At 38.0% G+C, this 24,277-nt stretch overlaps 1 protein-coding gene across 1 annotated transcript; it reads right to left on the reverse strand.

Moving 5' to 3' along the window:
• Positions 1 to 289: 289 nt before the first annotated feature.
• On the reverse strand, positions 290 to 23,956 carry LOC145779774 (transcriptional regulator ATRX-like). Its single transcript, XM_082591416.1, has 25 exons — positions 23,625 to 23,956; positions 23,142 to 23,372; positions 22,242 to 22,322; positions 21,370 to 21,489; positions 21,097 to 21,249; positions 20,541 to 20,696; positions 19,758 to 19,895; positions 17,611 to 17,788; positions 17,087 to 17,224; positions 13,836 to 14,011; positions 12,613 to 12,753; positions 11,160 to 11,261; positions 10,757 to 10,911; positions 10,249 to 10,442; positions 9,491 to 9,671; positions 8,825 to 9,103; positions 8,345 to 8,522; positions 7,708 to 7,881; positions 6,904 to 7,059; positions 6,051 to 6,242; positions 5,498 to 5,578; positions 4,802 to 4,948; positions 4,196 to 4,291; positions 3,653 to 3,758; positions 290 to 3,512 (listed from the first exon to the last, which is right to left on the reverse strand). Exons 1-25 carry the CDS (start codon positions 23,751 to 23,753, stop codon positions 2,971 to 2,973), a joined length of 4,224 nt encoding a protein of 1,407 aa, XP_082447542.1. The 5' UTR covers positions 23,754 to 23,956; the 3' UTR covers positions 290 to 2,970.
• Between the last annotated feature and the right edge of the window lie 321 nt (positions 23,957 to 24,277).

Here is a 24,277-nt window from a genome sequence, read left to right on the forward strand (position 1 = left end):
GGCTTATGTCCAAGCAAACCTAGTTCCACAGCCAGGGTGGCGCAGTGGCTCATCGAAAAGCGGCCGAGTACGAGGAACAAATTCAGTGAAAACCTCCACTTATTAACGAAGCTTTGGAAAAGATATTCTCAGTCCAAGAATAAACATTCCAGTCATCTATTCGCGGTTATGGCAAAAAAAATCAACTTGAGGGACGCTGTCTACCAACGACCTACCTATTTCAAGATCAATCGTTGAGTTGCTGACATTTTCATTGACGAAGTATCACAACAAAAGAGAAAGCATCGGCAGTCAAAGCTCTGCATCACCAGAAAGTTTCGCTCAATGACGATTGAACTTGCTCACACAAGTATAATTCAAAGAGGTGTATTAAATGGCAGATTTCAAGTACAACAAAAAATCTCTTCCCAAATGTTATTAAAAAAGATTAAACCAAGAAATTCTGACATTTTTGCATTGGTTTCTGTACGGAGTAACTGAGATAAAACAGCACAATCGTCAAAACTATGTTCATGTACGTAGAAATGTAGCAAATAGCATGACTTGATATCTGTCAAATAAACTTTAGATTGTTTTTAAAGAAAAGAACATGTCGAATTAGCCAAAATGTTTTCTGCTATAAATTTCTCGGCGTTGAAGGAACAGCATTGCGCAAAAAAGAACAAATGTGGCTTGTCGCGCTGGCATTCATAATTAGATTTTTTTGCTATTTATCCACAATGCACAAACATTGAAGTAAAACTAACGTTGCTCGAAACCAAACGAAAATTTACTCTGCGAAAGAGCGGAATTCGAAATGAAATCAAAACCAAATACATTGGCAAAACCGAATTCATAATCGAAACAAAGAAATTCGAGACATCTTTGTTTTTTTTTAAGCCGAACATGATGAGTTTGTGGCTAACAGCGTTGGTTTCTCGGCTGGTAAATCAATCCTTACATTGAATCAACGTCTGCAGACATTTAATTAATACAAAAAATCTTTGATTTTTCCACCTGGAGTGTGTCTGAAAGCAGCAAACAAAAATTTCATAACTTTTATGAACAATTTAAATGAACATTCCAAACAGTAAAATCCGTCCTTCCGTAAAAATGACAAGTTTTGCTGTCTGGAATGGTTATTATTGGGATCATCTTGTTAATGCCCAGAGACCAAGGAGACCAAGTTGAAAAGAACAGAAACGTCTAAAATCAAACACATGCAAGCTACTACGACACATGCAGCATAATTGAACTAATAAATTCAAGTTAGCTCATTACCAGACAGAAAAAGCCGTCATTGTTACATTAATTCAACATATACAGTTCGTCGTCGTCGTGTGAGCGTCTGGGGCCGAGGGTCTATCCTTTTACCACCCCAGATTCACGATGTTCCCGGACTACACTGGAAGGCTACTAGAGAGCAGCCAGTCTTTGGTTTCATCATCCATGACACGCAGACCTTCCACTCCGTTAGGTGGCTTGAAGATGGAACAGTCATTGATGATGTGGTCTGCGGTCCGTTCCTCGGCACCACATTCCCAATTTACAGTTGTTGAGTAACGTTGAAATCGTAAAATCTGTAAGTTGGAAACGTTGAATTAATGTAAAAATGACAGATTTTTCTGTCTGAGTTACACATTTAAGATTTTCTTTCATCGAAATCAGGTAAATATAGCAATAACACAATTCAACAGCAAATTTTAATCAAACGTGGCTTGGTGTCCTCAAACTCAGCTTTGACGCTTTTAAAAATGTCTTTAATTTTTTCTCTAACACACCGGGCTTTTAAAATATTTACTTATATTTAAAAGTTGACCAATAAAAGCTTGCGTGCGCAATGCAAGTTTCACCGTTAGTTTTTTGTTTGAAAAACGTTGATATAGCACAAGACTGTATCAAGGAGTGTATCACGTACTGTATTGTGAAGCTATGAAATGACCATTTACACGATATTTAAAAAAAAAAAACAACAATATGAAATAACGTTTTGCTTAATTCATAAACGTTACCAAATGCGTAAAATATTAAAGTACGGATATTGTGAAAACCTGATGTGCTGGAGAAAAAACGAGCGCAGATTCGAAATCAGAGCAAAAAAATATCTAGGAAAGTGTGCTTAGTCTCTTTAAGATTAAAAAAAAATAGTAAAAAATTGTTGATCAGTGTAATGTGCGTTGCACCACAGTAAGCGCGCTACCATGCAGACAGGTTCAGTACGAGCAGGAACAGCTCAAAATGAAAGTCTCTGGTAAAAGAATAAAGACAAGTGCAAGCCTAGAACCAGCTTAAGTCCCAGAAATGAACAACCCAGACAGTAAATCCGTCGTTTTGACAAAATCCGTCATTTTGACAAGATAAAAATCACTGATTTTGATGCCTGGGAACCCATAAACAAAAATTTGAAAATATTTGTTTTCTTCTTTTGAAAGATTCTTAATATTGGTGGAGTTTCGTTTCTAATGCTAAGATTCTTGCAAGATGTTTATTTTTTCAAAAATGTACGAGTAAAACATTGCGTCGTAACGGCTGAGATTATTGAAGGTCGTTAGATTGAACCAAAAAACAGCTGGAAAGAAAGAAACGTGCACTTATTCAACTCAAAGCTTGAAAAAAAAAACATTTGTATAGAATTTTTGATCCGTGAAAGCGAATCCTTACAAAATTGAATCACTAAATTTGCCTGGCTCGTAAATAAGAAAGCGATAACACAGAAAAAAGTTTAAAAATAATTACAATTTGTTGACAATGTTGTTCATGTAGACTGTAGAGAAATCTCGATAGGAAACATTTTAGAATACTAGTCCTAGTGATGAAACTTTCTTAGGACCTCTTCATTAGAAAATATTCGCTAATAAAGCCTTCTCGATCAAAAGCAAAAGATGACTCTTTTCAACGACTCTTATCTTTAGAATAAGAATCCTAGCCCTCTTGTAGATAGAACATCACATGACGTTATGTCGACGTAAAATACTGAAATTGAAACTTGTTTCATCTTGCTCTACGAGACTGCAGTTTTGACTTTTTCAAATATTTCGCTTCCCAGTCGTCGTCCTCCTCTTCACTGGTGTCTTCGTTGTACACTACATCATCATCGTCTTCAGCTTCATCATCATCATAGCTGGAATTTCTTGATTTTTTCCTCCTTGATGGCGCAGATCTCTTCTTTGCTGTCAAGTGGGAAAGTTCAGGCTTTGAATTGCTGAAAACCGGTAACGTCTGGCTAGAACCGGTTTCATGAGGCGGGAGACTTTGAATAGGAACATTTTCTAAGCTTGTTTCGGGCGCTATTGCTGGTAAGACTTTTGAAGTAGACGGCTTGTTGGTATTTTGATAAGTTGATTTTGAATCGTGCTTCTGAGGGTTGACAACGGGTGGCTGTGTCTTGCTGCTGGCACTTTTGGGCAACGCGTCTGCTTCCAACCGATTTATAGGGGATGGCTCGCGATCAGAATCTATCACAATGGGAGCGTCCTCGGAATTAGACTCGGAAGATGCAGGCTTCTCTTTTTTCTCCGCATGTGAAGACGCTCCTGAATGGAACAGGAACAACAATGGTTATTTCGAAGCAAAGACAGTTTGAAATGAAAAACATCATAAGAATTTCAAAAAAAAGTCATACAATTATATAATAAAAACTTGGTAATTCAGGATCTGCAAACCAACGTATCACCTGCTAAAGTTAAACCATCGGTCTTCAGCATATCAGCAAACGCAGCTCGAGCCAAGATAGCGGGATTTTCGGTTGTCGTCATACCTGCAGCGGCAGAAGCTCGTTGCTAGAAACGGAATAGAATTTGTCAATGTCGTCTATCTTGCATCGACACTTATGCCCAGCGGCCGAAGAATCACATGAAGTAAAGTGGAAGACAAAGAAGCAAAACCTTCACGTCTATCTGCAAGCATGCCATTCAGTATCGTATTGTCAGTCACAGCCGCGTGCTCTTGAACGGTGTCGAAATATCGTTAAGTTAAAACAAACAAAACAATTTTGCCTTAATTTCCAAAGGCTAATGACAGATATAGTTAAGTCATATGTTGACCAAGTATTCTAACAACTTCGCTCCTAAACAACATGATGATGATTATGTGCCTGATCTGATACATACGTTGGTGATCATGGTCTTCCAAACTTCTCTGTCATTTGCCTTGCAAAGTTAAACAACATACAGTAGTTGTTGTTGTTAAACTTTGCAACTCAGAATTTTAAACATACCTGTAACATTGATAGATTGGAGGGATGAAGGAAAGATGTGGAAGGATCCGATGCGCTAGAGGCGGCACCAGAGGAGGGTTGAACAAGCCGTGCATACTGCAACAAAGTTGGTACATTACCATACAGCAAAATCCGTCATTTTTACATAGATTCAACGAAGTAAGAATGACGGATTTTGCTGTCTGGGAAGCCACTATTCTGTTTTTCATCCATTAGAAAACGAAATTCATTCGCGGGTATCAACCGAATAAAACTGATAGTAACACAACAAGGGATACAATAAACATTGACCTGGAAACATTCTTTATAACTACGAAAGATCAACAGTTGCATGGGTGCAACTGTTAAACAAAAGGAAGCGCCAGCATAAAAAATTATTTAAATAGCGCTCAGAACAGCGTTAGAGATCACTGTGGAAACTTGATAAAAAGTCCACTTGATCTTAAACCGCTATTGGAAGGTTCCAATGAACAATAAATGACGTAACATGCGAATTTAGTTCGGTGTGTCATCACGTAAAACGTAAGTGACGCAAAACTGAAAGAAAACACGCTTTCGTCCAGCGTTTGCGTCTGTGGAAGCGTTCATAGTTCATTTTTAGATTACCCTGGCAGAAAGAAACTCCAACTGCATCTTCGCTTGTCGGTAATCCTTCTCTGCTGTAAGCCTCAACTGCTGGCGACGTATCTTGAGCTCGACAGCAAGCATCTTCAGGCTGTCTTCCTTCATCATCTGGTACATGGGCAGTTTTCTCTAGAAGAAAACGTTATTTTTGATGCTGTTAGAGAGAAATTCGAAGCTAAACGGCCTTTTTTGGAGCAGTCTATCGGGGTAAGACACGGTAATACCATTTTTGAAATGTCTAAAAACTTATTACAATGTATCGATAAATAAGATCGTTTGTTAACCTTGATTTTTGGTGTTCTTTCCGATTTTGGAAAGACTACGCCTGTAACAGGGTACATTCCATAGAGCAAATCAGTCGTTTTTTACATTGATTCAACGTCTGCAGACGTTGAATCAACGTAAAAAACGACTAATTTGCTATCTGGAATCTTGCTCGCTGAAAAATCTCATATATTCTATTGATGAACTTTTCTGCAAAACCGTAACTTTGTAAACAATTGCCAAGCTCGAATCATTACAGAAACTGCTACAGATTTAGTTGGTGATAATGAGAAACTACTCAAGAAATTGTGGCACAAGTGATGCTTTCTGACGAGGGTTGCTGCGTACAGCTCTTGCAAAACCATCGCTTGCCGATGCGACTACGTTGCTTTCTGTAGAAATATTTTGTCTTACCAAGTTGCTGATGGCCTCTGGAAAGTCCAGCGGCTGTAAATCTTGCAGTCTCTTTTCTGTTCTGTGCACAAGTTCCATAGCCTGGAAACAAGGATGTGAAAGAAGTCGTAGGGAAATTTGCAAAAAAAAAAAATAGGACCTAATAATGTAAGCTATAAAAATGGAACTTATCATACAATTCCTGTTCGGTTGAAATAAGATTTGAAGGTTACAAAACCGATAAAGCCAGCATAAAAAACTTTTTATAAAAAATCAGGACATAAAAGTTGATTTAAAAGAATTAAAATCTATTGCGAATCAAGTGCTCTGTTCCAGTCAGTAAAAGTTGAGTTTTTCTTATAGTTTAATTACGTTGAAACGTTGTAAAAAAGCAACGTCTTTTGGTTGGAATTATCAAGAAAAAACAAAACCTACTTGCTGCAAAAAAAGTCTGACAATCCTTTTAAAATCACAATCACGTCTGCAGACGTTGAAATCAATGTAACAATGACGGATTTTGCGGACTGAGCAATGCACAACAAGCGCAAGGCGAAGATGCACATCTGGCACTCACTTTGACTACGATCAGAAATTGAGACTGAGCTTCAATGGACGAAGCTTGCGGCAACTTGCCGCTGGCTTGCAACTGTGCTGCTATTTTCTGGAGCTTTTCTTGCTCGTGCAAGCGCTGTTGCAGTCGGAACTGCTCGTTCAAGGCAAGTTGGTGAAGGCTCTTGCTGTTGATCATAGAATTTGGTCGGATGCCCTGGAGTAAAACCAACAAAATAAATGCAGAAAGTGAAACGAAAAATAACTCAAATTGTTGAAATAAAAAAAATGACACAGAGTAAGACTGTTATCAGGCATCTAATTCTAGAATAATTTCTCACGCTGCTCTGATGACTGCAAGCTAGGCTACACAAGATGTTGATAATGATAACCGGCTTTATTTCTAACGTTTCGTCAGTCAACACGACTGAATTTATCTAGGGACACAAACAAGTAAAACCACCTGTTCAGCAGCAAAATGGCACACCTCAGAAACATATTGATGAAATGAAGACATCTTAAGGATACAAACTTCAGAAGTTTTAAGTTTTCTTAAAACACGCAAGTTTTAGAATTTGTAGTTTAGTTGGGTAAAAGAGTCTCTTTCGCACAACAAACTATACAGCTGGTTGTGCAAGATAAGAACTGACTTGGCAAAATAGAAAGAATTTATCGGTTTGACTTGTATTGAAATGAAATCCATCTCTACACAAAACTCGTTGGCATCAAACTTGTCCAGATTTACTGAAGTGAAACAGCGACATAGAAATAACTTTGTTTGGTTTATGAGATCTTCGTTACTTTTTGATCAAACTCAATAGAAAAGTGAGTGGTTTAATCGGATTTTTGGACAGACACTGCAAAATGTAAGAAATTACCTTCTTTTCGTTTTCGTACTCTTCCCACGCTGCTTTTCTTTCTTCTTCTGTTAGTTCCTCTTCTTCTTGGTGATCCAGGAGGGAGTCATGGGCATGGTAGGATGATATCAAATGCTTTGTGTTGGAACCCACTAACATCTCTGCAAGGAGTTTGTCCTGCAATAAATCAATTAAATTTGAAAAGATTGTGATGCTTCGACATGGAAGCTTGCCGAAGTCTATGATTCACATCAAGTTACAAAATGGCCGCTGCAAGATTTAAATAAAATGAAATTTACCGATCGCTCTAAACAGCACGTGAATGTGCTGGACCACTGCATTCTAAGGCAACTATCCCAGACCACAAAATCTGTCATTTTTAAATTGATTCAACGTCTGCAGCCTCAGACTGCTGAATCAACGTAAAGATGACGGATTTTGCTGTCTGGGGAGGAAAGGACCAAGAACGACACAAATGGCAAAAGTTTTCTAGTTGTTGAAGCGATGTAAATATTGAATAAAAATTAAGCAAAAAAGCAGAACATGCATGTGTGCTTGCTAAATCTCGCTTACAACGAATGACAATGGAACAATGCACGTGACTATAAAAAAGCACTACACGGATAGCAAAAATTTGTCTTTTTCATCGTTTGCAAACGTCACATCAACATAAAACGGACAAACTTTGCCGAATGGGAAGGACAGTTCATAGTGGAATGGGATTTAGGTTGCTGCAGTTGAAGAATACATGAGCTGGCGGATTGCAATCATGGGCTATACACAAATCCCAATAAAGTGATCATTTTTTATTTACAAAACACTGACCTTGGGCAAGGCGAGTCTCTTATCGTCTGGATTGGGAACTGAAGGGGTAAAGGTATAAAGTTCCTGGAGATCGTTAGCGGTGAAGTGACGGTTGATCTGTTGTTCGTCAACAACACGGAAAGACAAGGATTGCTTGGCCACTTGCCGATCATAGATCTTTTCTTCCATTGTACCCTGTGCATCGACACAAGAAAAATGAGGTGAATACCAAAAGGGATTATTGTTCTTTCTTTTTTACAAAATTTGAAGATATACAATTATACATGTAGTTTATGCGAAAGCGACAAGGCTTATAAGCCTTACTAGTCATGCAAGTTAAGTCAACGAAGCAGAAAGCAGTTTACAGTTGTAAAAGAGTAATATCGGATAAACAAAAAATCGCAGCTATTCTAAAAAAAAAACGATACATAAATAAACGCAAAACTCATCCCAAGTCATTCTTACCGGATTCAGCATGTTCATTTAGACATACAAATAGATCAAAAGTAAATAGAACGTTTTAGACACACCATTGTGCCCTCGTCACAAAATGCTGAGCCCAAAAGCTACTCAGCTTGTGGCATTACAAAACTAACACTACCTCATTGTATGCCAACGGTTGCATGCTGCAAATGCTTTCAGAACTGCAATTCCCCACCTGAGCAATGAGCCGGTAAATGTAACAGGACTTGCTTTGTCCAAATCTATAGACTCGGAATATGGACTGGATGTCGTGGGTGGGATTCCATGACGCGTCGAAGATGACAACACGATTTGCAGCGACGAGATTGACGCCCAGAGAGCCTGCCTTGGTGGAGATGAGAAAAAGTCGGGCTCTGAAATCGAGAAACCAGAAAAATCTTAACCAGACTCTTCCGACCTATGATGCCGCAGCAACAGTGCAAAGTAAAGGCATTTAAAATAAGGATGCAAATCCTTTCTCAAACTTCATTTTTCGTCAATTAATTTTTACTACTTGCCATCATTGCAATCCTAGCAAAAATTGCAATTTTACCAACATCAAGTGACCTTGAAACGACCTGAAAACGACAACTTTCGTTTGCTGGATGTTGCACAGTGCGTGTGCAAAGTTCAGCCAATCCACAAGCGACTAAATTGCTGTAGTTCGCGCATTCACCTTCTATCCGACTCGTCGTTGAATTCATTTATCCACTTCTGTCGCCACTTGCTCAAAGAAGAACCATCCATCCTGAAGTAGTCGACGTTCTTGTACCACTTCTGGCACAAAGTGTCGTTATCTGGCACAACTGGTGCAGTGCCGGAAGGAGGGTCTTCATTGGGGGATGAAGGAGAATTCGTGGAGGTGGCTTCCTCCTGCGAAACGGCTCTCATGGTGGATAGAGAAAGCATCTCCTCAATCATATCCAAGGATAAGAGACTCTGACTAAAAACCAACCTGCAAAATGGGTCAACATATGCTTCACAAACGATGGGATGTCCGATCTCCAAAGAGTGTGGAAAATATTTTTAAAACATTACATAAATTTATCTGCCACAATAACCAGATGATATGGTATACAGTAGTAGTATGCTCGAATATTGTATGAACTGTAAAGTACGTATTGAAACGCACTGCCCTTATCGTGTAACAATACGATGTAATGTAAATACTGCGTCTGCTGTTTAAAGGCACAAGAAATCACTTTAAAAATACACGTAACCTAGTATACGCATTACACATACACTGTTACAATTAAAGATTCTTTCCAAGTTCCAATCTATTGCTTTGAGCGCAAAAACAGACAATTTCCTAGAAGAAAATGAGATAAAATGTCAAACTTACACTTTGTCATCAAACTCCCGGGCAAGTCTTAGGATCTCAAAGAGCGTGGCTATTTTCCCACCAGCAGCCGGATCATCGATCTGAGGAGAGTGTTCCTTAAGGATGGAGGAGTACCAAGAGTTATTTTCCAGCTTATTAGCTTCACGCCTTGCCTCTGCTTCAGCCTCTTGTCTCTCAATTTCTGCAAATTGTTGGACTTGTAGCTGAGCAATTACATAACACAAGTATTCCACATTACAGTAAAGACGGACCAAAGACTTTTAACCGATGGCAAGGCTAAAATGCGAAACAGGAAGAACGAATCAGACGCGTGGTTCAAACAAGAGCAATATCAGTATGACAATATCAAATTCAATATTTTAATAAAATTGGACATAAGGGGAAGTGAGGATTTGTAAAGTCATTAAGACTCCAATCGAACGAAAATGGAAGACGCCACACTCGAGTTTCACCTTGTTTGGGATAATCAGGTTAAGGACTGCTCTCCATTCAGCGGAATCTAATGGATGGAATAATTTCCCGGCAACAACACTTCAACAATCGGAAACTTCACTCTGTCAACCTCGGTGACTTGGCCTGTGTCAGTGATTCAAAGCCTCTACAAGTATGCGAAACTGCCAGGATTAAGCTCTACAAGAAGCTTTCTCAGTCCGAGGATAAAGATTCAATCAATCAGTGGTGCAAAATTAGAAATATTAAGATATTTAATTAAACGATAACGGTCAACGGACTAAAGTCCAATGAAAACAGAATCTCACCTGCCTCACTCCTGTCCCCCCCACGAAGTCCGTATCTCCCTCGCCTTCTGCGGCATGCACGGATCTTTGTTCGCATTTCTTCCACTGACGAGAGGCTGTCATCGCTATCATCAGCTTCTTCTTCATCTTCTTCTTCCTGGGATGTTGATGAAACCGAAGACTCTTCATCACTTTCTTCAATGGAAATGGGCTCTCTGAAATAAAACAAAAATGTGATAGTTTTATGAACATCGTTTCATTTCCTGACGATTTGTGTTGATGTCTTAGCACAGTTGATTTCAACCAGTACGATCTAAATAAAGCACCATAATATGCTTTTTGGGATACGTTATAAAGTTACTTTTTCTCATTTTAAAGCATTTTTTCTACTGGTGTGAAAGTAGCTTTGTAACCTACAAATCACTTTCGAATTCAAATCACCGTTGACACAAAAATACCAAAGTTGAACGAGCGGTAGATCTAACTAACTACTCAATACACAGGTACAATTCAACATAGAAATCCTTACTTAGCATCTTCAGTTCGTCTTGCTTCATCTTCAGTTCGTCTTGTTTCATCTTCAGTTCGTCTTGATTCATCTTCGGATTTCCACTCTTCCTCATCGTCTGATTCAAAAACAGCCTCATCGGAAGAGTCGTCGATCACAAATTGATTTAAGTGCTCCTGAAAGAAAGGAAGATAACTGTGACTAAACTAGCAAAGCTATATGCCACGGATACTGTTTGATTATACTGAGTACAATTTAGGTAAAAGGGAAGACTTGATAGATGGTCCAGAGAGTTGTCAATTGTGTCCATGATCTGATACTAACCATTACTTTCGCAACTTGTGCATCAAATCATAGTGTGGCAACATAAAAGAAACGCTTGGACCAACTACAAAACAACGGTCCTTCGGACAGAAAGTATTACCTGTCGTATTGAGTGGAGCTGCAGCACTCTAGGATGTGTCCATACTCGCATAAGATTTTGATAATCAGCAAATAACCCCGTGTCTCTTGAACCTTGGACAATCTGTGGACATAAAGCGTAGTGACGGAAGTGTAAGTAGAAAAGGATTCCTTTCAAACACTAAAACCTTTTTGTAGAGAAAAGATTTTTCGATATCGGATGACAGAAGAGAAATAATGACACTGAATTGTTTAAGCTGCAATGACTACAATTGCACCTGTCATACAGACAGCAAATCAGTATGCGAAACTACCAGGATTAAGCTCTGCAAGAAGCTTTCCCAGTCCTAGGATAAAGCTTCAATTAATCAATCAGTCGTTTTATATAAAAAAAAAACGTCTGATTTGCAGTATGAGTCAGTGAGCACGACACCATTCAACCAATAACGAATACAGGGATTTATAGTATAGGGATCGCCAACTAGGCTGGATTTCTGACAAGCAGAGTGTAAAAGTGCTGCCAGATATTTTTTTAATTTTTAGAAAAACTAATTTTTTGGCATTTTTAAAGAGTAGTGGTCGCCCAAAGCTTGTCTATTTAAAAATTAAAACTAACCTGAAGTTTAAAGTTGCACAAGATCGAGTTAAAGTAGTTTGTAGTTGTGTTACTTTGCAATAAGAATGTGAAATTATGCACAAAATTTAAATAAAACTTAGAAAAAGAGGTTAAATTTGCAAAAATATGATTGTTTAGTAAGTGAATAATAAATTTTTTTTAAATTAGTTTTAAAATAGTTATTCACGGGCAAGTTTTAGGCGACTATTACTTTAAAAATACCAAAATAATATTTTTTCTAAACATTAAAAAAATATTTGGCAACACTTTTACACTCCGCTTGTCAGAAATCCAGCCGAGTTGGCGATCCCTATACTGTACTATGAATCCCTGAACGAATACATCAAAAGTTGATTGATTGATTTTGTTTATCCTCGGACTGAGAAAGCTTCTACGGGAGTTTAATCCTGGCAGTTTCTCATACTTGTGGAGACTCTAAACCACTGACGAAGGCCCGGTCACGGAAATTGATGGAGTGAAGTTTCGGATTGTTGAAGTGCTGTTGTCTGTCAATTATTCTATCTACTATTGTAGGTGCCGCTGAGTGGTGAAAAGTCCTAGAAAAGCGCACAGCCGCACACCCAAAGAGTCAAACCAGCGCCGCTTGGTCTTGCAGTTTCTTTATTCGTGAAGTCTGACGCTTAACCAACTGAGCTTTCAGTGAGGACAAGGTTCTTCCTCACAAGAGAGAGACCAACCAATGGAATTTTCAAGACACTTGCATTCGCCTGCATTATTAGCCCGGCCATAAAATGTTGTTGCAACGATGGAAAGACAGTGACATTTGTTGGCTGGGACCACACCAGGGTTGATGAGATATGACCAAAACATAGAAAAATCATCCCAGGTCTAAACTCACAGCCTGTTGGTTTGCACCTCTGTTGGTTTGCGTGTCCAAGTAGTGACGATACAACTTATTTTGTAACGGTGTCAATCGAACTTTGATGACAAACTCCAATTTTCCGCACAAATACTCAGCCAGAGCCGTGTAGTCTTTTCTCTGCACGGGAGACAAATGAAGTTAGCCTGATTGTCGTTTTTAACAATGATACGTTGTCACCAAATTGTGAAGGGGGCGTTCTTCTTGGCAATCAGCACAAAGCTGAACACTCACTAGTACGGCGAGCAGTTGCCATTCGCTAACCATAACGGCGTAGCTTCCACGCTAGCCATTTAGACAATCCAATCAACTACTGTATATGTTTCTCGGATGCCGATTGTAGCAAGAATTAACAGCGATAGACACCGTGTTTCGCCCACCATGAGGCTAGGCTCGTCAGTATCGCACCACTAATTCTGCCACAGACTATCGACCACCGCCTGACGAGCCGACCTCATAGGCGACACACGGTGTCTATCGCTGTCAATTACTCAATTGTTGCTACAATCGGCTGCCGAGAAACACGTCACCAATTATTGTTGGAATAAGGTTTCAAATATACGTTTTATCAATCGCGCATGCCTATTAATCTGAGCAGGCGCACAGACACGCACGCCCGAAAAATGAAACATTTTTTAGGTTGATACAATACAAAAGTACGTTACAACAATGTAAAGCTGTTCTCTTTCAGTGAGTAGCGTTTGGTCAGGAAATTACAGCAGCTATTTCACTCCCGAAGCTTTGCAAGACAACTGAAGTAAAAACAAGCCAATCCTACATTTATTTTACATCAGTTGACACAAAATCAACCATTTGTGACGTCAAAAACAAAAGAACAATTTTTAACAAAGACAGCCGTTTTTACAACAACAGTTTTTATTTTTTTAACATTGATTCATACAATTGCAGACGTTGAATAAATGCGAAAATTGATTAATTTGCTGATTGGGTTGAATTCTACACAAGAAGAATTCTACATACTCATCCATTGAAATGAAAAATTGCAAAGCACCGTCAACGTCATTGCTACCTGAAAGTAACGTCACCAATTCAAAATTTGATTTTAACTTGTCCGAACCAACTACCCAGACAGCAAGTCTGACGTTTGCATTGATTCATTGTCTTTTTACGTCTGCAGACGTTGAATCAATGCAAAAAGTGACTAATTTCCTGTCTGGGTAGATTGTTTGAAGCAGAAATACCTGGACAAATCCTTGAAGCATGTTGTGCAAGATATGGCATCGTTTTTTCATCAGACGAACGTCATATTCCGTGGAATCTGAGTGTTGTCCATTCTGGATCGGATTTACGAACCTATTGCGGAACTCCTTGCCCGACCCAAGAAGGTTTGGTTTGACAAAATTAACCATGCATTGGTCTGAAACAAAAATCACAATTCATAAATACAATCTTTTCGAACAAGCAACTCAGCGTTACCATCATCATCCAAATTCGGTTTTGTCCCCTTGTCTTTCCTTGCAGCGATTGCCTTCACTCCTATTCTCCATCTCATTCTGTTGATCGCATTTTCTATCTTCAGTCCGAACTTGTCTGCGTCATTCTTTACCTGTTCTTTTCATGTTATTTTTGATGATACCTTCGAATGGTGAGAAAGACGGGAAGAGCCTTTCGCAGAAAACTTCCTCCTTCGCATATGCCCATACCATGTTACTCCATTGACCCTTACAAATTGGTCTATAGTCTCACATCCTTAGCATTTCCATCAGTTCTTCATTCTTCACTTTGTCAACATGGCTGAATCTCTCCTCGTATTGACACAAACTGCATGTACCCACTTACTACCAGGGTTGAGAAAAACCCGGGTTTTTTTAAAAAAGCCCAACCCGCCCGGGTTTTTTAAAAAAAAACGGGTTTTTTTGGGTTTTATTGGGTTTTTTTAAAAAAGAGTAGATTCATGCTTATTTCACCTCAAAACTACTTTTTACGAATGAAGTGCCTTTCACTCACAGTAGGCTACATGCTTGCATAACTCAATAAAATAATCCACTAGGGCTGCTGTTGCTTGAATGTTGCATCATCCATTAATTTCAAGATCAAGTTGGATGTTACATCATCCACTGATTTCTATACCAAGTTGATGCTACCGTGGTAGAAATCACATTATTGCATCATTTGCTTTAGATTTGAAGGCAAGGAGCATTTATGCCATCATGTTTAAATATTTTGTATACATTATATATAGTAATGGATGAGCAATTGCGTGGCCAATGGCCATTTAGGCAAATGCTCTGAAAGAGCCATGCGTTCATCATCATCATAATCATAATCCATCGTCGGTTTGTTCCCCACTAGTGGGGGTGGCCGATTGTTTCCGCGCAGCAATTGTTTTAATCCCTTTTCTCCATTTCACCCTGTCCCTTGCATCTTCCTCCTTCAGTCCGACTTTTTTAAATTCATCCTTCACGTGTTGTTTCCACGTTCTTCTTGGACGACCGTGTTTCCTCTTCCCATCCACCTTTAGATCTAGTGCCTTTCTAAGAAAACTTCCTTCCTCCCTCCTTATCACATGTCCATACCATCTTACTCCATTTGCCCTTGCCAGTTGGTCTATGGTCTCTCTCATCTCTAGCATATCCAACAATTCTTCAGTCCTTTTTTCCCTTCTCGTTTTCACCCCACACATTGCTCTCACCATTGACCTTTCCGTTCTTCTCAGGATTGCCAGTTCACTCTCTCTCAATATCCATGTCTCGCTACCATATAGCATTGCAGGCCGCACACAGCTCCGATATACTTTCCCTTTCATCCTTAGTGAGAATTTTCTGCCATACAACATTTCCCCACATTCCCTGAACTTTGCCCAGCCCAATCTTGCCCTTGTTGTCACCGCTGCTTCACATCCACCACTTCCATTTATCCGATCACCCAGATAACAGAAGTCTGTCACTGTTTCGATGCCATGGCAGAACTCATCATCATGGCCTTCCACTTCATTCCTTCCTTTACTGCATTTCCCACAAACAAAACACTTCGCCAATCTTGTTGCGGCTCTCTTGACATTAGCACATCTTGCATGTACCCACTTTCCACATTCCTTGCATTGCATTGAATTTCTCATCACTCTCTTGCCATATATTCCACAGGGATCTACTTTGCTCTCAACAACTGTTCCTTCTGCTCCACTCACCATCACTTTTGTTTTTTCAAGATTCACCTTCATACCCTTGGTTTCAAATGCTTCTTTCCATTTCTCAAACTTTCTCTCCAGTCCCTCCATACTATTACTTGTCAAGACCAGGTCGTCTGCATACAAAATTTCACTCAATAAGCCCTCCCTCACTCCTTCAGTTACAACGTCAACCACAATAGCAAATATCAGAGGTGACAAAACTGATCCTTGATGTACACCAACCTTCACAAAAAACTCGTTTGAATAATTTGATCCAACTCTCACTTTTGTTCTTGCATCCTCATACATAGACATCACAGCTCTCACTAATACCTCCGGTATACCTCTTTTCCTCATTGCCCACTCCATCACTTTCCTTGGTACTCTGTCAAATGCCTTTTCTAAGTCGACGAAACACATATATAGTTTTCTCTGCTTCTCTCGGTATTCCTCCTGCATTCTTCTCAATATAAACAGAGCGTTAGAATCCAGAATCTGTAATTGGTAAATAGCCTCCTAAATTGCATTACACATCATATATACAGACTACAGTAGAGTAGTACTTTCACCAGTTTAACTATAAGGCCTTCTTGCATAAATGAGTTTTAGTGTAGTATACACAAAGTGACATTACTTGATTTTTGTGTACTGTACAATATCCACTGCGTTTTCAGTTTATTCTTGGAAATTTACTTCACAATCACATCCTTAAGTCCTAATTTAAAGTTTGTTTTAAGTGCTTTGTAGTGTTTTTGTTCATTTTTTTAATTTTCTTATAAAAACTGGACAAATATGATGCTCTGGGTTTTTTTTATGGGTTTTTTTGGGTTTTTTAAAGTGGGTTTTATTAAAAAAACCCACCCGGGTTTTTTTTGGGTCGGGTAAAATACCAACAACCCTGCTTACTACACTCCTTGCCTCGCATATTGTCATCACTTTCTTGCCACATATTGCACATGAGTCCACTTTGCTTTCTACAACCATGCTTCTCATGCCTTTCATCAGCAAAACATAGAACAATAACCTTTTCTTCTAACACTGAAATGAGTTTCTGAAACAGAGATTTCCCTTTTTGAATGATTGGATCAAAGTTTTGTGATTTAAAAATGCAGCCACATATGAAAAAGCGTCATAATAACACTTCTCGATTTGCATGTCTTTGTTTCGGTGCCCGATGAACCACTTCAATCTCTCTGTTTTTCGTACATCACTGCCGATTGAACCAGCTTCACGCGGAATACCGCATAGTAACAACTTTAGTTGGGATGGTGAATTTTCCAAGTCAAGTTTTAAAGATGTTGCTAAGAAATTATACAAACTTACATTCCATCAGGTTATTCTGCAGTGGAGTTCCTGTTAAGACGAGCCGTCGCGCGGTCTTTATCTTACTCATAACAAGAGAAATGTTGGACGCAGAATTTTTCAATTTATGGCCTTCATCGCAAACTATGATGTCAGGACCTAAACAGGAAAAAAGTTTGAAGATAGGAAAATGTAATATTACAACTTATTAATACAAATTTTTATGGCACACACATGGTCAATCATATATCCCATTCGTATAAATATCTCATAAGATTGCAAATCAAGGACAACAATCTGCCAAATAATTTTGATGAATATTTTAAGAAAATATCATAAAAGCATTTTAACGTAAATTGCAGCTTCACCACAACACAGTAGGCCTTTTTATCCGCTGAGGGACAGAACGAAATGGAGAATAGGAGCGAAGGCATTCGCTCAAGAAAGGAATCAACCACCACCACTACTAGATAGGACAAAACCAAGTTTGGGTGATAATGAGTGCATTGCGAAAAAAAATACAAATTTTTACTGATAAAGGTCACCTGGGTCAAGAAGGAGCTGAGCGAGGGTTTCCTTTTTTGCTTTGTGACTGATTCTACATCCAGAAGCAAGCAGCCGAAACATATCGTAACCCATCACCAGGACACCTCCATCCTTCGCCCACGTCTTTAAGACTTGAAGTCGGGCGCGCACAGTGGAATACTCGTTCAAATTGTAAAGCTGGAATATACGGCTGCACATTAACAACCATTTATTTCGTATCCAGTCTTACACCCAGTGGTTGAAGATTTGGATTGGGAAGACGGGAAGGCAAGGGAGCCAATTTTATTATCCATCTGCAGGTATGCCTTAGTGTCCTGCCAAAGACACAATCATATGCTCTCAAGCGGTGTCAAACCGATCTTTCGCGTTCCGTACCAGGGCTCTCACCACTCAGATATACAGCCGACATTGACAACAATTACCGTTGCCGGTACCTAAATGGGATGCTGCTAAAAGTAGACTTTTTCGTACAAAAGCTTTCATTTACAAGCACAGATGAAGAAATTGATGGCACATTATTGCAGCAAAATAATTATTCCGAACCGCACGCTGGAACAGATCAGTGGTAGGTCCAGCAACCTTGCTGATCAAAATTTTGCTTTTATCATCGTTTGAACGTTCCCAGACGTTAGAAAGCGATCGCCTGCTTGGTTAGTCCTAAAATTATTTCTTTGTGTTGAAGAGTATGACATGGCTTGACACCATACGGCGTGTCTTCCTTTGTTGCCACAGCGTAATAAAACGTTGCGAAATACGGAAACTGATGTCGCATTTACAGAAGCAAGTTAAACTGATTTTAAAAACAAAAAATGTATCGAAAAATTACGCTCGCTTTCTAACACGCAGACGTTGAATCGATGGAAAAAAGGACTGATTTGCAGGCTGGTGTGCAGGTACTTTTGAACAACAGCGACGATCAATACAGCGAGCATGCTCGCTACAAAGTACCTAACCGACAGAAACTATCCGTTTTCTATCGTTAGACGTAAAAATGACAGCTTGCTAGCAAGATAGTCTGTCAGTTGTCAATAAGCCTGCGGGCTGGCGATTTTCCATCAAACAAGATAAGTTAGCGTTTGATTGTTTCAACATCCGCAAACGTCGTATGAACAACGTGTGTCATTGAAAACTAATCACTGGGTGTGCCAGTGCAGTTCCAGCAACGTCCAAGAGACGATGGCGGAAAATTTTCGTTACATGTTGTGAATGAATCAGTCGTTGAAAATATCGTTGATCAACTGTTTTGTTGCATTGAAACACCGTTTAAATTATCGTGGATCAATAAACAAACAAGGCTTAATTAAAAAATATTCAGCATAAAAATTCACTGCACAATCTTCTGTTAAATCTTTGTTCAACGATAATACTTTCCATAGATGGTGAGCGACTTTGCAGACAAATCAACCAGGTTGTTTTCGACATTGTTTGGTGACCTTAATGGTAGAAAACAAAAACCAAACAATGATAATAATTTTAACATAACCAAATTTGCATATTGATTCAGTAACGCAGAGCGCATGGTTACGTGGAGATTTATTGCAATGCTGCTACTGCTCTCGTATTGTCGCTAAATATCAGGGCAACAGTCGGTTAGCCACTGCCTGGCCCTGGTGTCATCGCCAATGGAAACCAGGCCCTCCACATCATGAGGAGGTCTGTACAGCGGGCAATTCTTTAATTGCAATGTTAATTTCCCGCCTTTATTTCAATCAAAAAATGCTGTTATGCTGCTTTTAGTCTATTAGGGGTTCATTTTAAACCAGACAACAAATATACAAAAAATTATTTAAAGTTTTTGACAGAGGGCGTATTGTCGAACAAGTGTTCTGAACACTTCCCAGTAACAGCAGCAAGCCTAGCAGCGGAAAGCCGACTGAGAAGCCCAGAGCAAAATCAACAGGTAGTTGGCCGGCGTTTAATTTTATAAATATAGCAGTAAAGGAAAATAATAATACACAAGTTCAGTAAAAACAATTTACACTAAAACATTCAAAACTGCATGAAAAAATTGTTTTATGGGATTAAATAATTCGTTAAAAAAATAGTTTTGTTTTTTCAGACTTCATCATAACTGCTGAAAAGAATCAGCCTTTGCCAAACAACAGAAAAGTTAGTATTTGGTTAATGTTGATAGAAAGCCGGTTACCGTGAGTGGTTGTTCTTCTGGAGCCCATCGAGTCAATTCATCAATCCAGTTCAGCAAAGTATTCAGAGGTGCAACCACCAACACAGTCTTGAGATCAAGATGCTTGCTGTGTAGAATGGTGTGCACGACTGTGATTGTCTGAACATTGAAAAGAGAAGGATTGAATTAAAGGCTTTTTAAAAAACGATGGCAATACATTCTTGTTTTTTTTTATCCCATTCCCTTGTATGATGCTCAAAATTAACGCATGTCACCACCTCATACAGTTATCACTTCTCCAAAAGGGATTCGAGAATTGTAGGCACCCACAATTACGCACTGCCACTTTTTGTATTTTTCATTGTTTTATACAAACTTTCGTGTGAAAAACATCATTATCCTACAAAATTAAAAAACAAAAAAATCCAAGGCATTGTTGTTAGGGCTGAAATATAGTAATATAGTTACCACAGAATAAGACGTGACTGACCAAGGAGCTAAATCAGGCAACGACTGTTATTTCCTGAAAAAGGTTTTCAAAAACTACAGTTTATGAAGCATTGTAGAAAAAAGGTGGAAACCAACAGTTAGTTATTAGAACCATGAACCACCTTCAAATTTGAAAGCAACTTTGAAAGAGGAATTCTAAATTAGTATCAAAAACAGCAGTTTTCACAGCTCTAGTTGATTCACAAGTGTCCATAGATAAAAGACACCAGTTTACATCACTTTCATTTAAGAAAATCTCTCGACAGACGTTGAATCAACGCAAAAGAAGGAATTTCGCTAGCTAGGCATGTCAACCTGCAATGTTTTTCCAAGCCCCATGCAATGAGCAAGGATGCAACCTCCACCATTCTTCTTAGATGCATCGGCCGTTGTTTCAACCATGTTGTCCCAGATAAATTGAACTCCCTCCACTTGGTGGGGTTTCAAATGCACGGTGATCTCGGGATGCACCTAATCAGAGAAAGCATTGAATGACGTAACGGTAACCAACGTGTTAGACGTTCTTTTTGACACTAAATTATTCAAGAGTCGACTTCATAATGATGAAAATGTGTTTAATTGAACACTTTTCATCGTAAGCTGATAATACGGACCAGAAGTTATGCACCGACTCAAGTTGTTTATCAATCCTTCACCAGCAATTTTTTGATGCAGATTGCAGATATCAACTATACCGTACTGAGAATATACATAATAAATGTAACAAAAATAACATGCAAAGTGACACAACATTAACTACAGTGCAACACAGTGCCTAATCTGAAAAATGTTATTATTATCTCCAAGGCAAGCACATGACTTTAAAATGGGATACCACAGTCTTAAAGTTACAAGGAATCATAAATTTCACCTCAACCAATGGCTTCTTTTGCAAAACTAAACGCTTTGTTATGCGAACAGGTAGAGCAGTATCAATGGATTTATCCATGTCCACTTCAATAATCTTGTCATCTTTGAGATTTTTCAACCTTTTTCTACGTTCTTTTTCTTGTTTTTCAGCATCCTGTTTCAAATATAAGTAAAAATACTAGGACTTGGCCAGAAACACAAATTATACACATTTTTTGATGCTGCTAACACAAATAGTCAGCTAAAGAAATCAAGTCATGATAAATGATAATACCTTGGTTTCTTCTTTCAATTGATCCCTTTTTAAGACATGTCGAATCGCTTTTCGACTTGAAGATTTTGGCTTGCTCGGACTCGTTTCTTCTTCTTTATATTTCTTACGCACTTTCCTTACCTACATTAAAATATAGGCTAACATGTTATTTTTCTCTAGCAACTGTAATAAGGGCCAGACAAGAAAATAAATTTTAACAATTGAAGAATTCTTTTTCAGTTGGCACAATGATATTGAAAACATATTAGGTCCTAGAAACTAATTAGATCCTGAAGACACAATCAAAATTAGGAGAAAAACCAGTCGCATTTAGGTAAAAAAACTATCATTTTTTTAAAAACTACCTTAATTTTAGGATACAAAGACCGTATATTCTAAGACCTCTGGTATTTTTTTAGAATTTCCATCCAAACCCCTTCTCCTACCCTGAAAATTACTTTTTGTATAACATTGCTTTGTATTGCATGAACGTCATTTTTTGCTTATTGCATTTAAAGTTAAACTTAAAATATTGTTTGCTGCTGTACTAAAACATGTTAAAAATGTTACACGACAGCTGAAAACAGTTTTTTTGGTCTTGATTTCATCGTAAAACAAGGTAAACAGGTCATTCGATTTGTGCGCTTGACTGCGTGCATTTTGATTTTTGGTCATATCATCAGTCAACAACCACGACACAAGGTGTGGTATTATGCTTGTTCAGGATTTGTACAATACTAGTGCAACAGTCTACCATCCTTTTGCCTCCTATCAAACGTCTTTACATTTCCCAGTTTAAAAATGCCTGCTTTATTGAAATAAGTCTCTTTTTATCAAAACCTGCAAATGAAAGCTTAGCAACTGCACTATAGGCCAGGGTGATGTGTACGTACCATTCGGTTCCTTTTTTTCTTTGGGTTTGCATCTTCATCACTGCTTAAAACTTTATGCTTTCGACCATTTGTTTTTGCAGCCTAAACAATATAAAATCATATGATAATTACAATTGAAATACAACATAGAACTTTCTTAGACTTGACAACGCTAGATGTTAAATTAATGTTTTTAACACTGTTTAAAAATATAGAAAACCACAACCAAAACACAAATCTTTATAGCTGCTTGTGACAGATTGTGATAAAACTCAACTCATATTAAAAAGATTTAGGTAAAACGACAGTTAGTTGGAATCCATATATATAAAAATACACCTCATTCAGATAAGCAGTTGTAAGCTGGCGCACACAGCGATCAATTAAACCTGCCAGTAAAAAAGCTGCAGCTTGGCTTCACAGATTGAATAAAAAAGCACTTACATAATATCACGGAATGGCCCGTTTCGGTGAGTCCGATTCGGTGAGTCCAATTCGGTAATTTTTTGAATTTTTTTTTTAAAATATTGGGTACCGTAGCCTAATTATCATTGCCGTTTAAGAGTTAGGGGTTAGAGGTTAGGGGTCAGGAGTTAGGAACTCACCGAATCGGCCTCACCGAATAGTAGCAGACCCATAATATCAGTATCTATTTCTAACTTTGAAACGTCATACAGCTACAAAAAATAACAAGATGAGTCAGAATAAAAGTGTCGATGCAGTTGTTCAAACAAAAGGAATTAATGAAGATTTTTTCTTTCGATTTCAAAATTACGCATTTTGGTTGCTGAATTTCCACCTTTTTAAGGCGGTAGACAAAACACAAAACAAGATTTGCAATGTAAAAAGTACCAGTACCTAAAAGGAATGTTTATTTGACTAAAACAATAGCCTAGCTTAAATAGTTACAGCAATATCAACCTTCACTGGTTTGGAAAAGAAATCAATGTCTTCTTCAGATGCACTTGACAAATCTTGGTTATTTGACAACGGTTCATCATCGTTTGAAGACTCAATTATTTTCTTTCGGTTGCGTTTTGACTTATTATTTTTTCCTATATATTCATCTTCACTAGAGTATTCTTTATAAGAAGGTCCGCTATTTGCAGAAGTTTTCGACTGAAGACGACCAGCTTTATTTGTTCTAGTTTTCTGAAATAAGAAATCTTTTAACAATGCAAAATCATGGTTTTATGGAATGTTGATTGCAGCAAATGAAATAATTTATATATAAAAAAAAAAACAGATAGGAAACGTGATAGCAACTTTTGAATTGCAGTTTTCTTTGCTGGAAGCCTATTTGTTTTTATATTCTTTGCCTTGATAACTGACTAAATAAAAACATAAAAATGTCTTACAACTCATGCAAGTTGTGTAAATATAGTATGACACAAATTCACAAACCATTGCTTCATTTCCGTTAATGGCAAGGCTATGGTCTGCAGTCGTTTTTATAATGGAGTGAATAGAGCTGCTAGAATTTTCTGATTCTTCACTCTGATGACTTTCAGCAATATGACGAGAACGAACCATTATAAATGTGATTGAGCACTAAAAAATTAAATTATTATAAAATCAATCAATCAATAAGCTCAAATTTGATTATTAGATAGTATATATCCCTACTACTCCAACTCTAAAATAAAATATTCTTGTCAGTTTCCACTAGTCATCAATCAAAATAACATAATTGGATGTACCGTACATAATGCAGATGAATTTGGTTAGCTCTTGATAAAACTTTGATTTGGCACATATCTATTTAGTATTTATTGCACAATTAAATAAAAACAACTAACAAGACAGAGTATTGGAGTATCTGAAGTATAAACAAACCTTACAAACTTATCTACCTTAATTGAATAATCATGTTCAAAGTACGATAAGTGTTAATTATTATTACTTACACTTGTAACTGGTTTTCCCACAGAATTAGATTAGGTTTTGTTTTCTAGTGATGGAAAAATTTTAGCAGTTGCAGTTTGATTTTGCAATATTTCAAAGTAGGCTAACTTTCAAAGTACTAATACGCTAGTCTACCATGTGTACTTAAAAAT

This window comes from Aplidium turbinatum, chromosome 11 (assembly GCF_918807975.1).
Source record: "Aplidium turbinatum chromosome 11, kaAplTurb1.1, whole genome shotgun sequence".
Classification (NCBI taxonomy): Eukaryota; Metazoa; Chordata; class Ascidiacea; order Aplousobranchia; family Polyclinidae; genus Aplidium; species Aplidium turbinatum.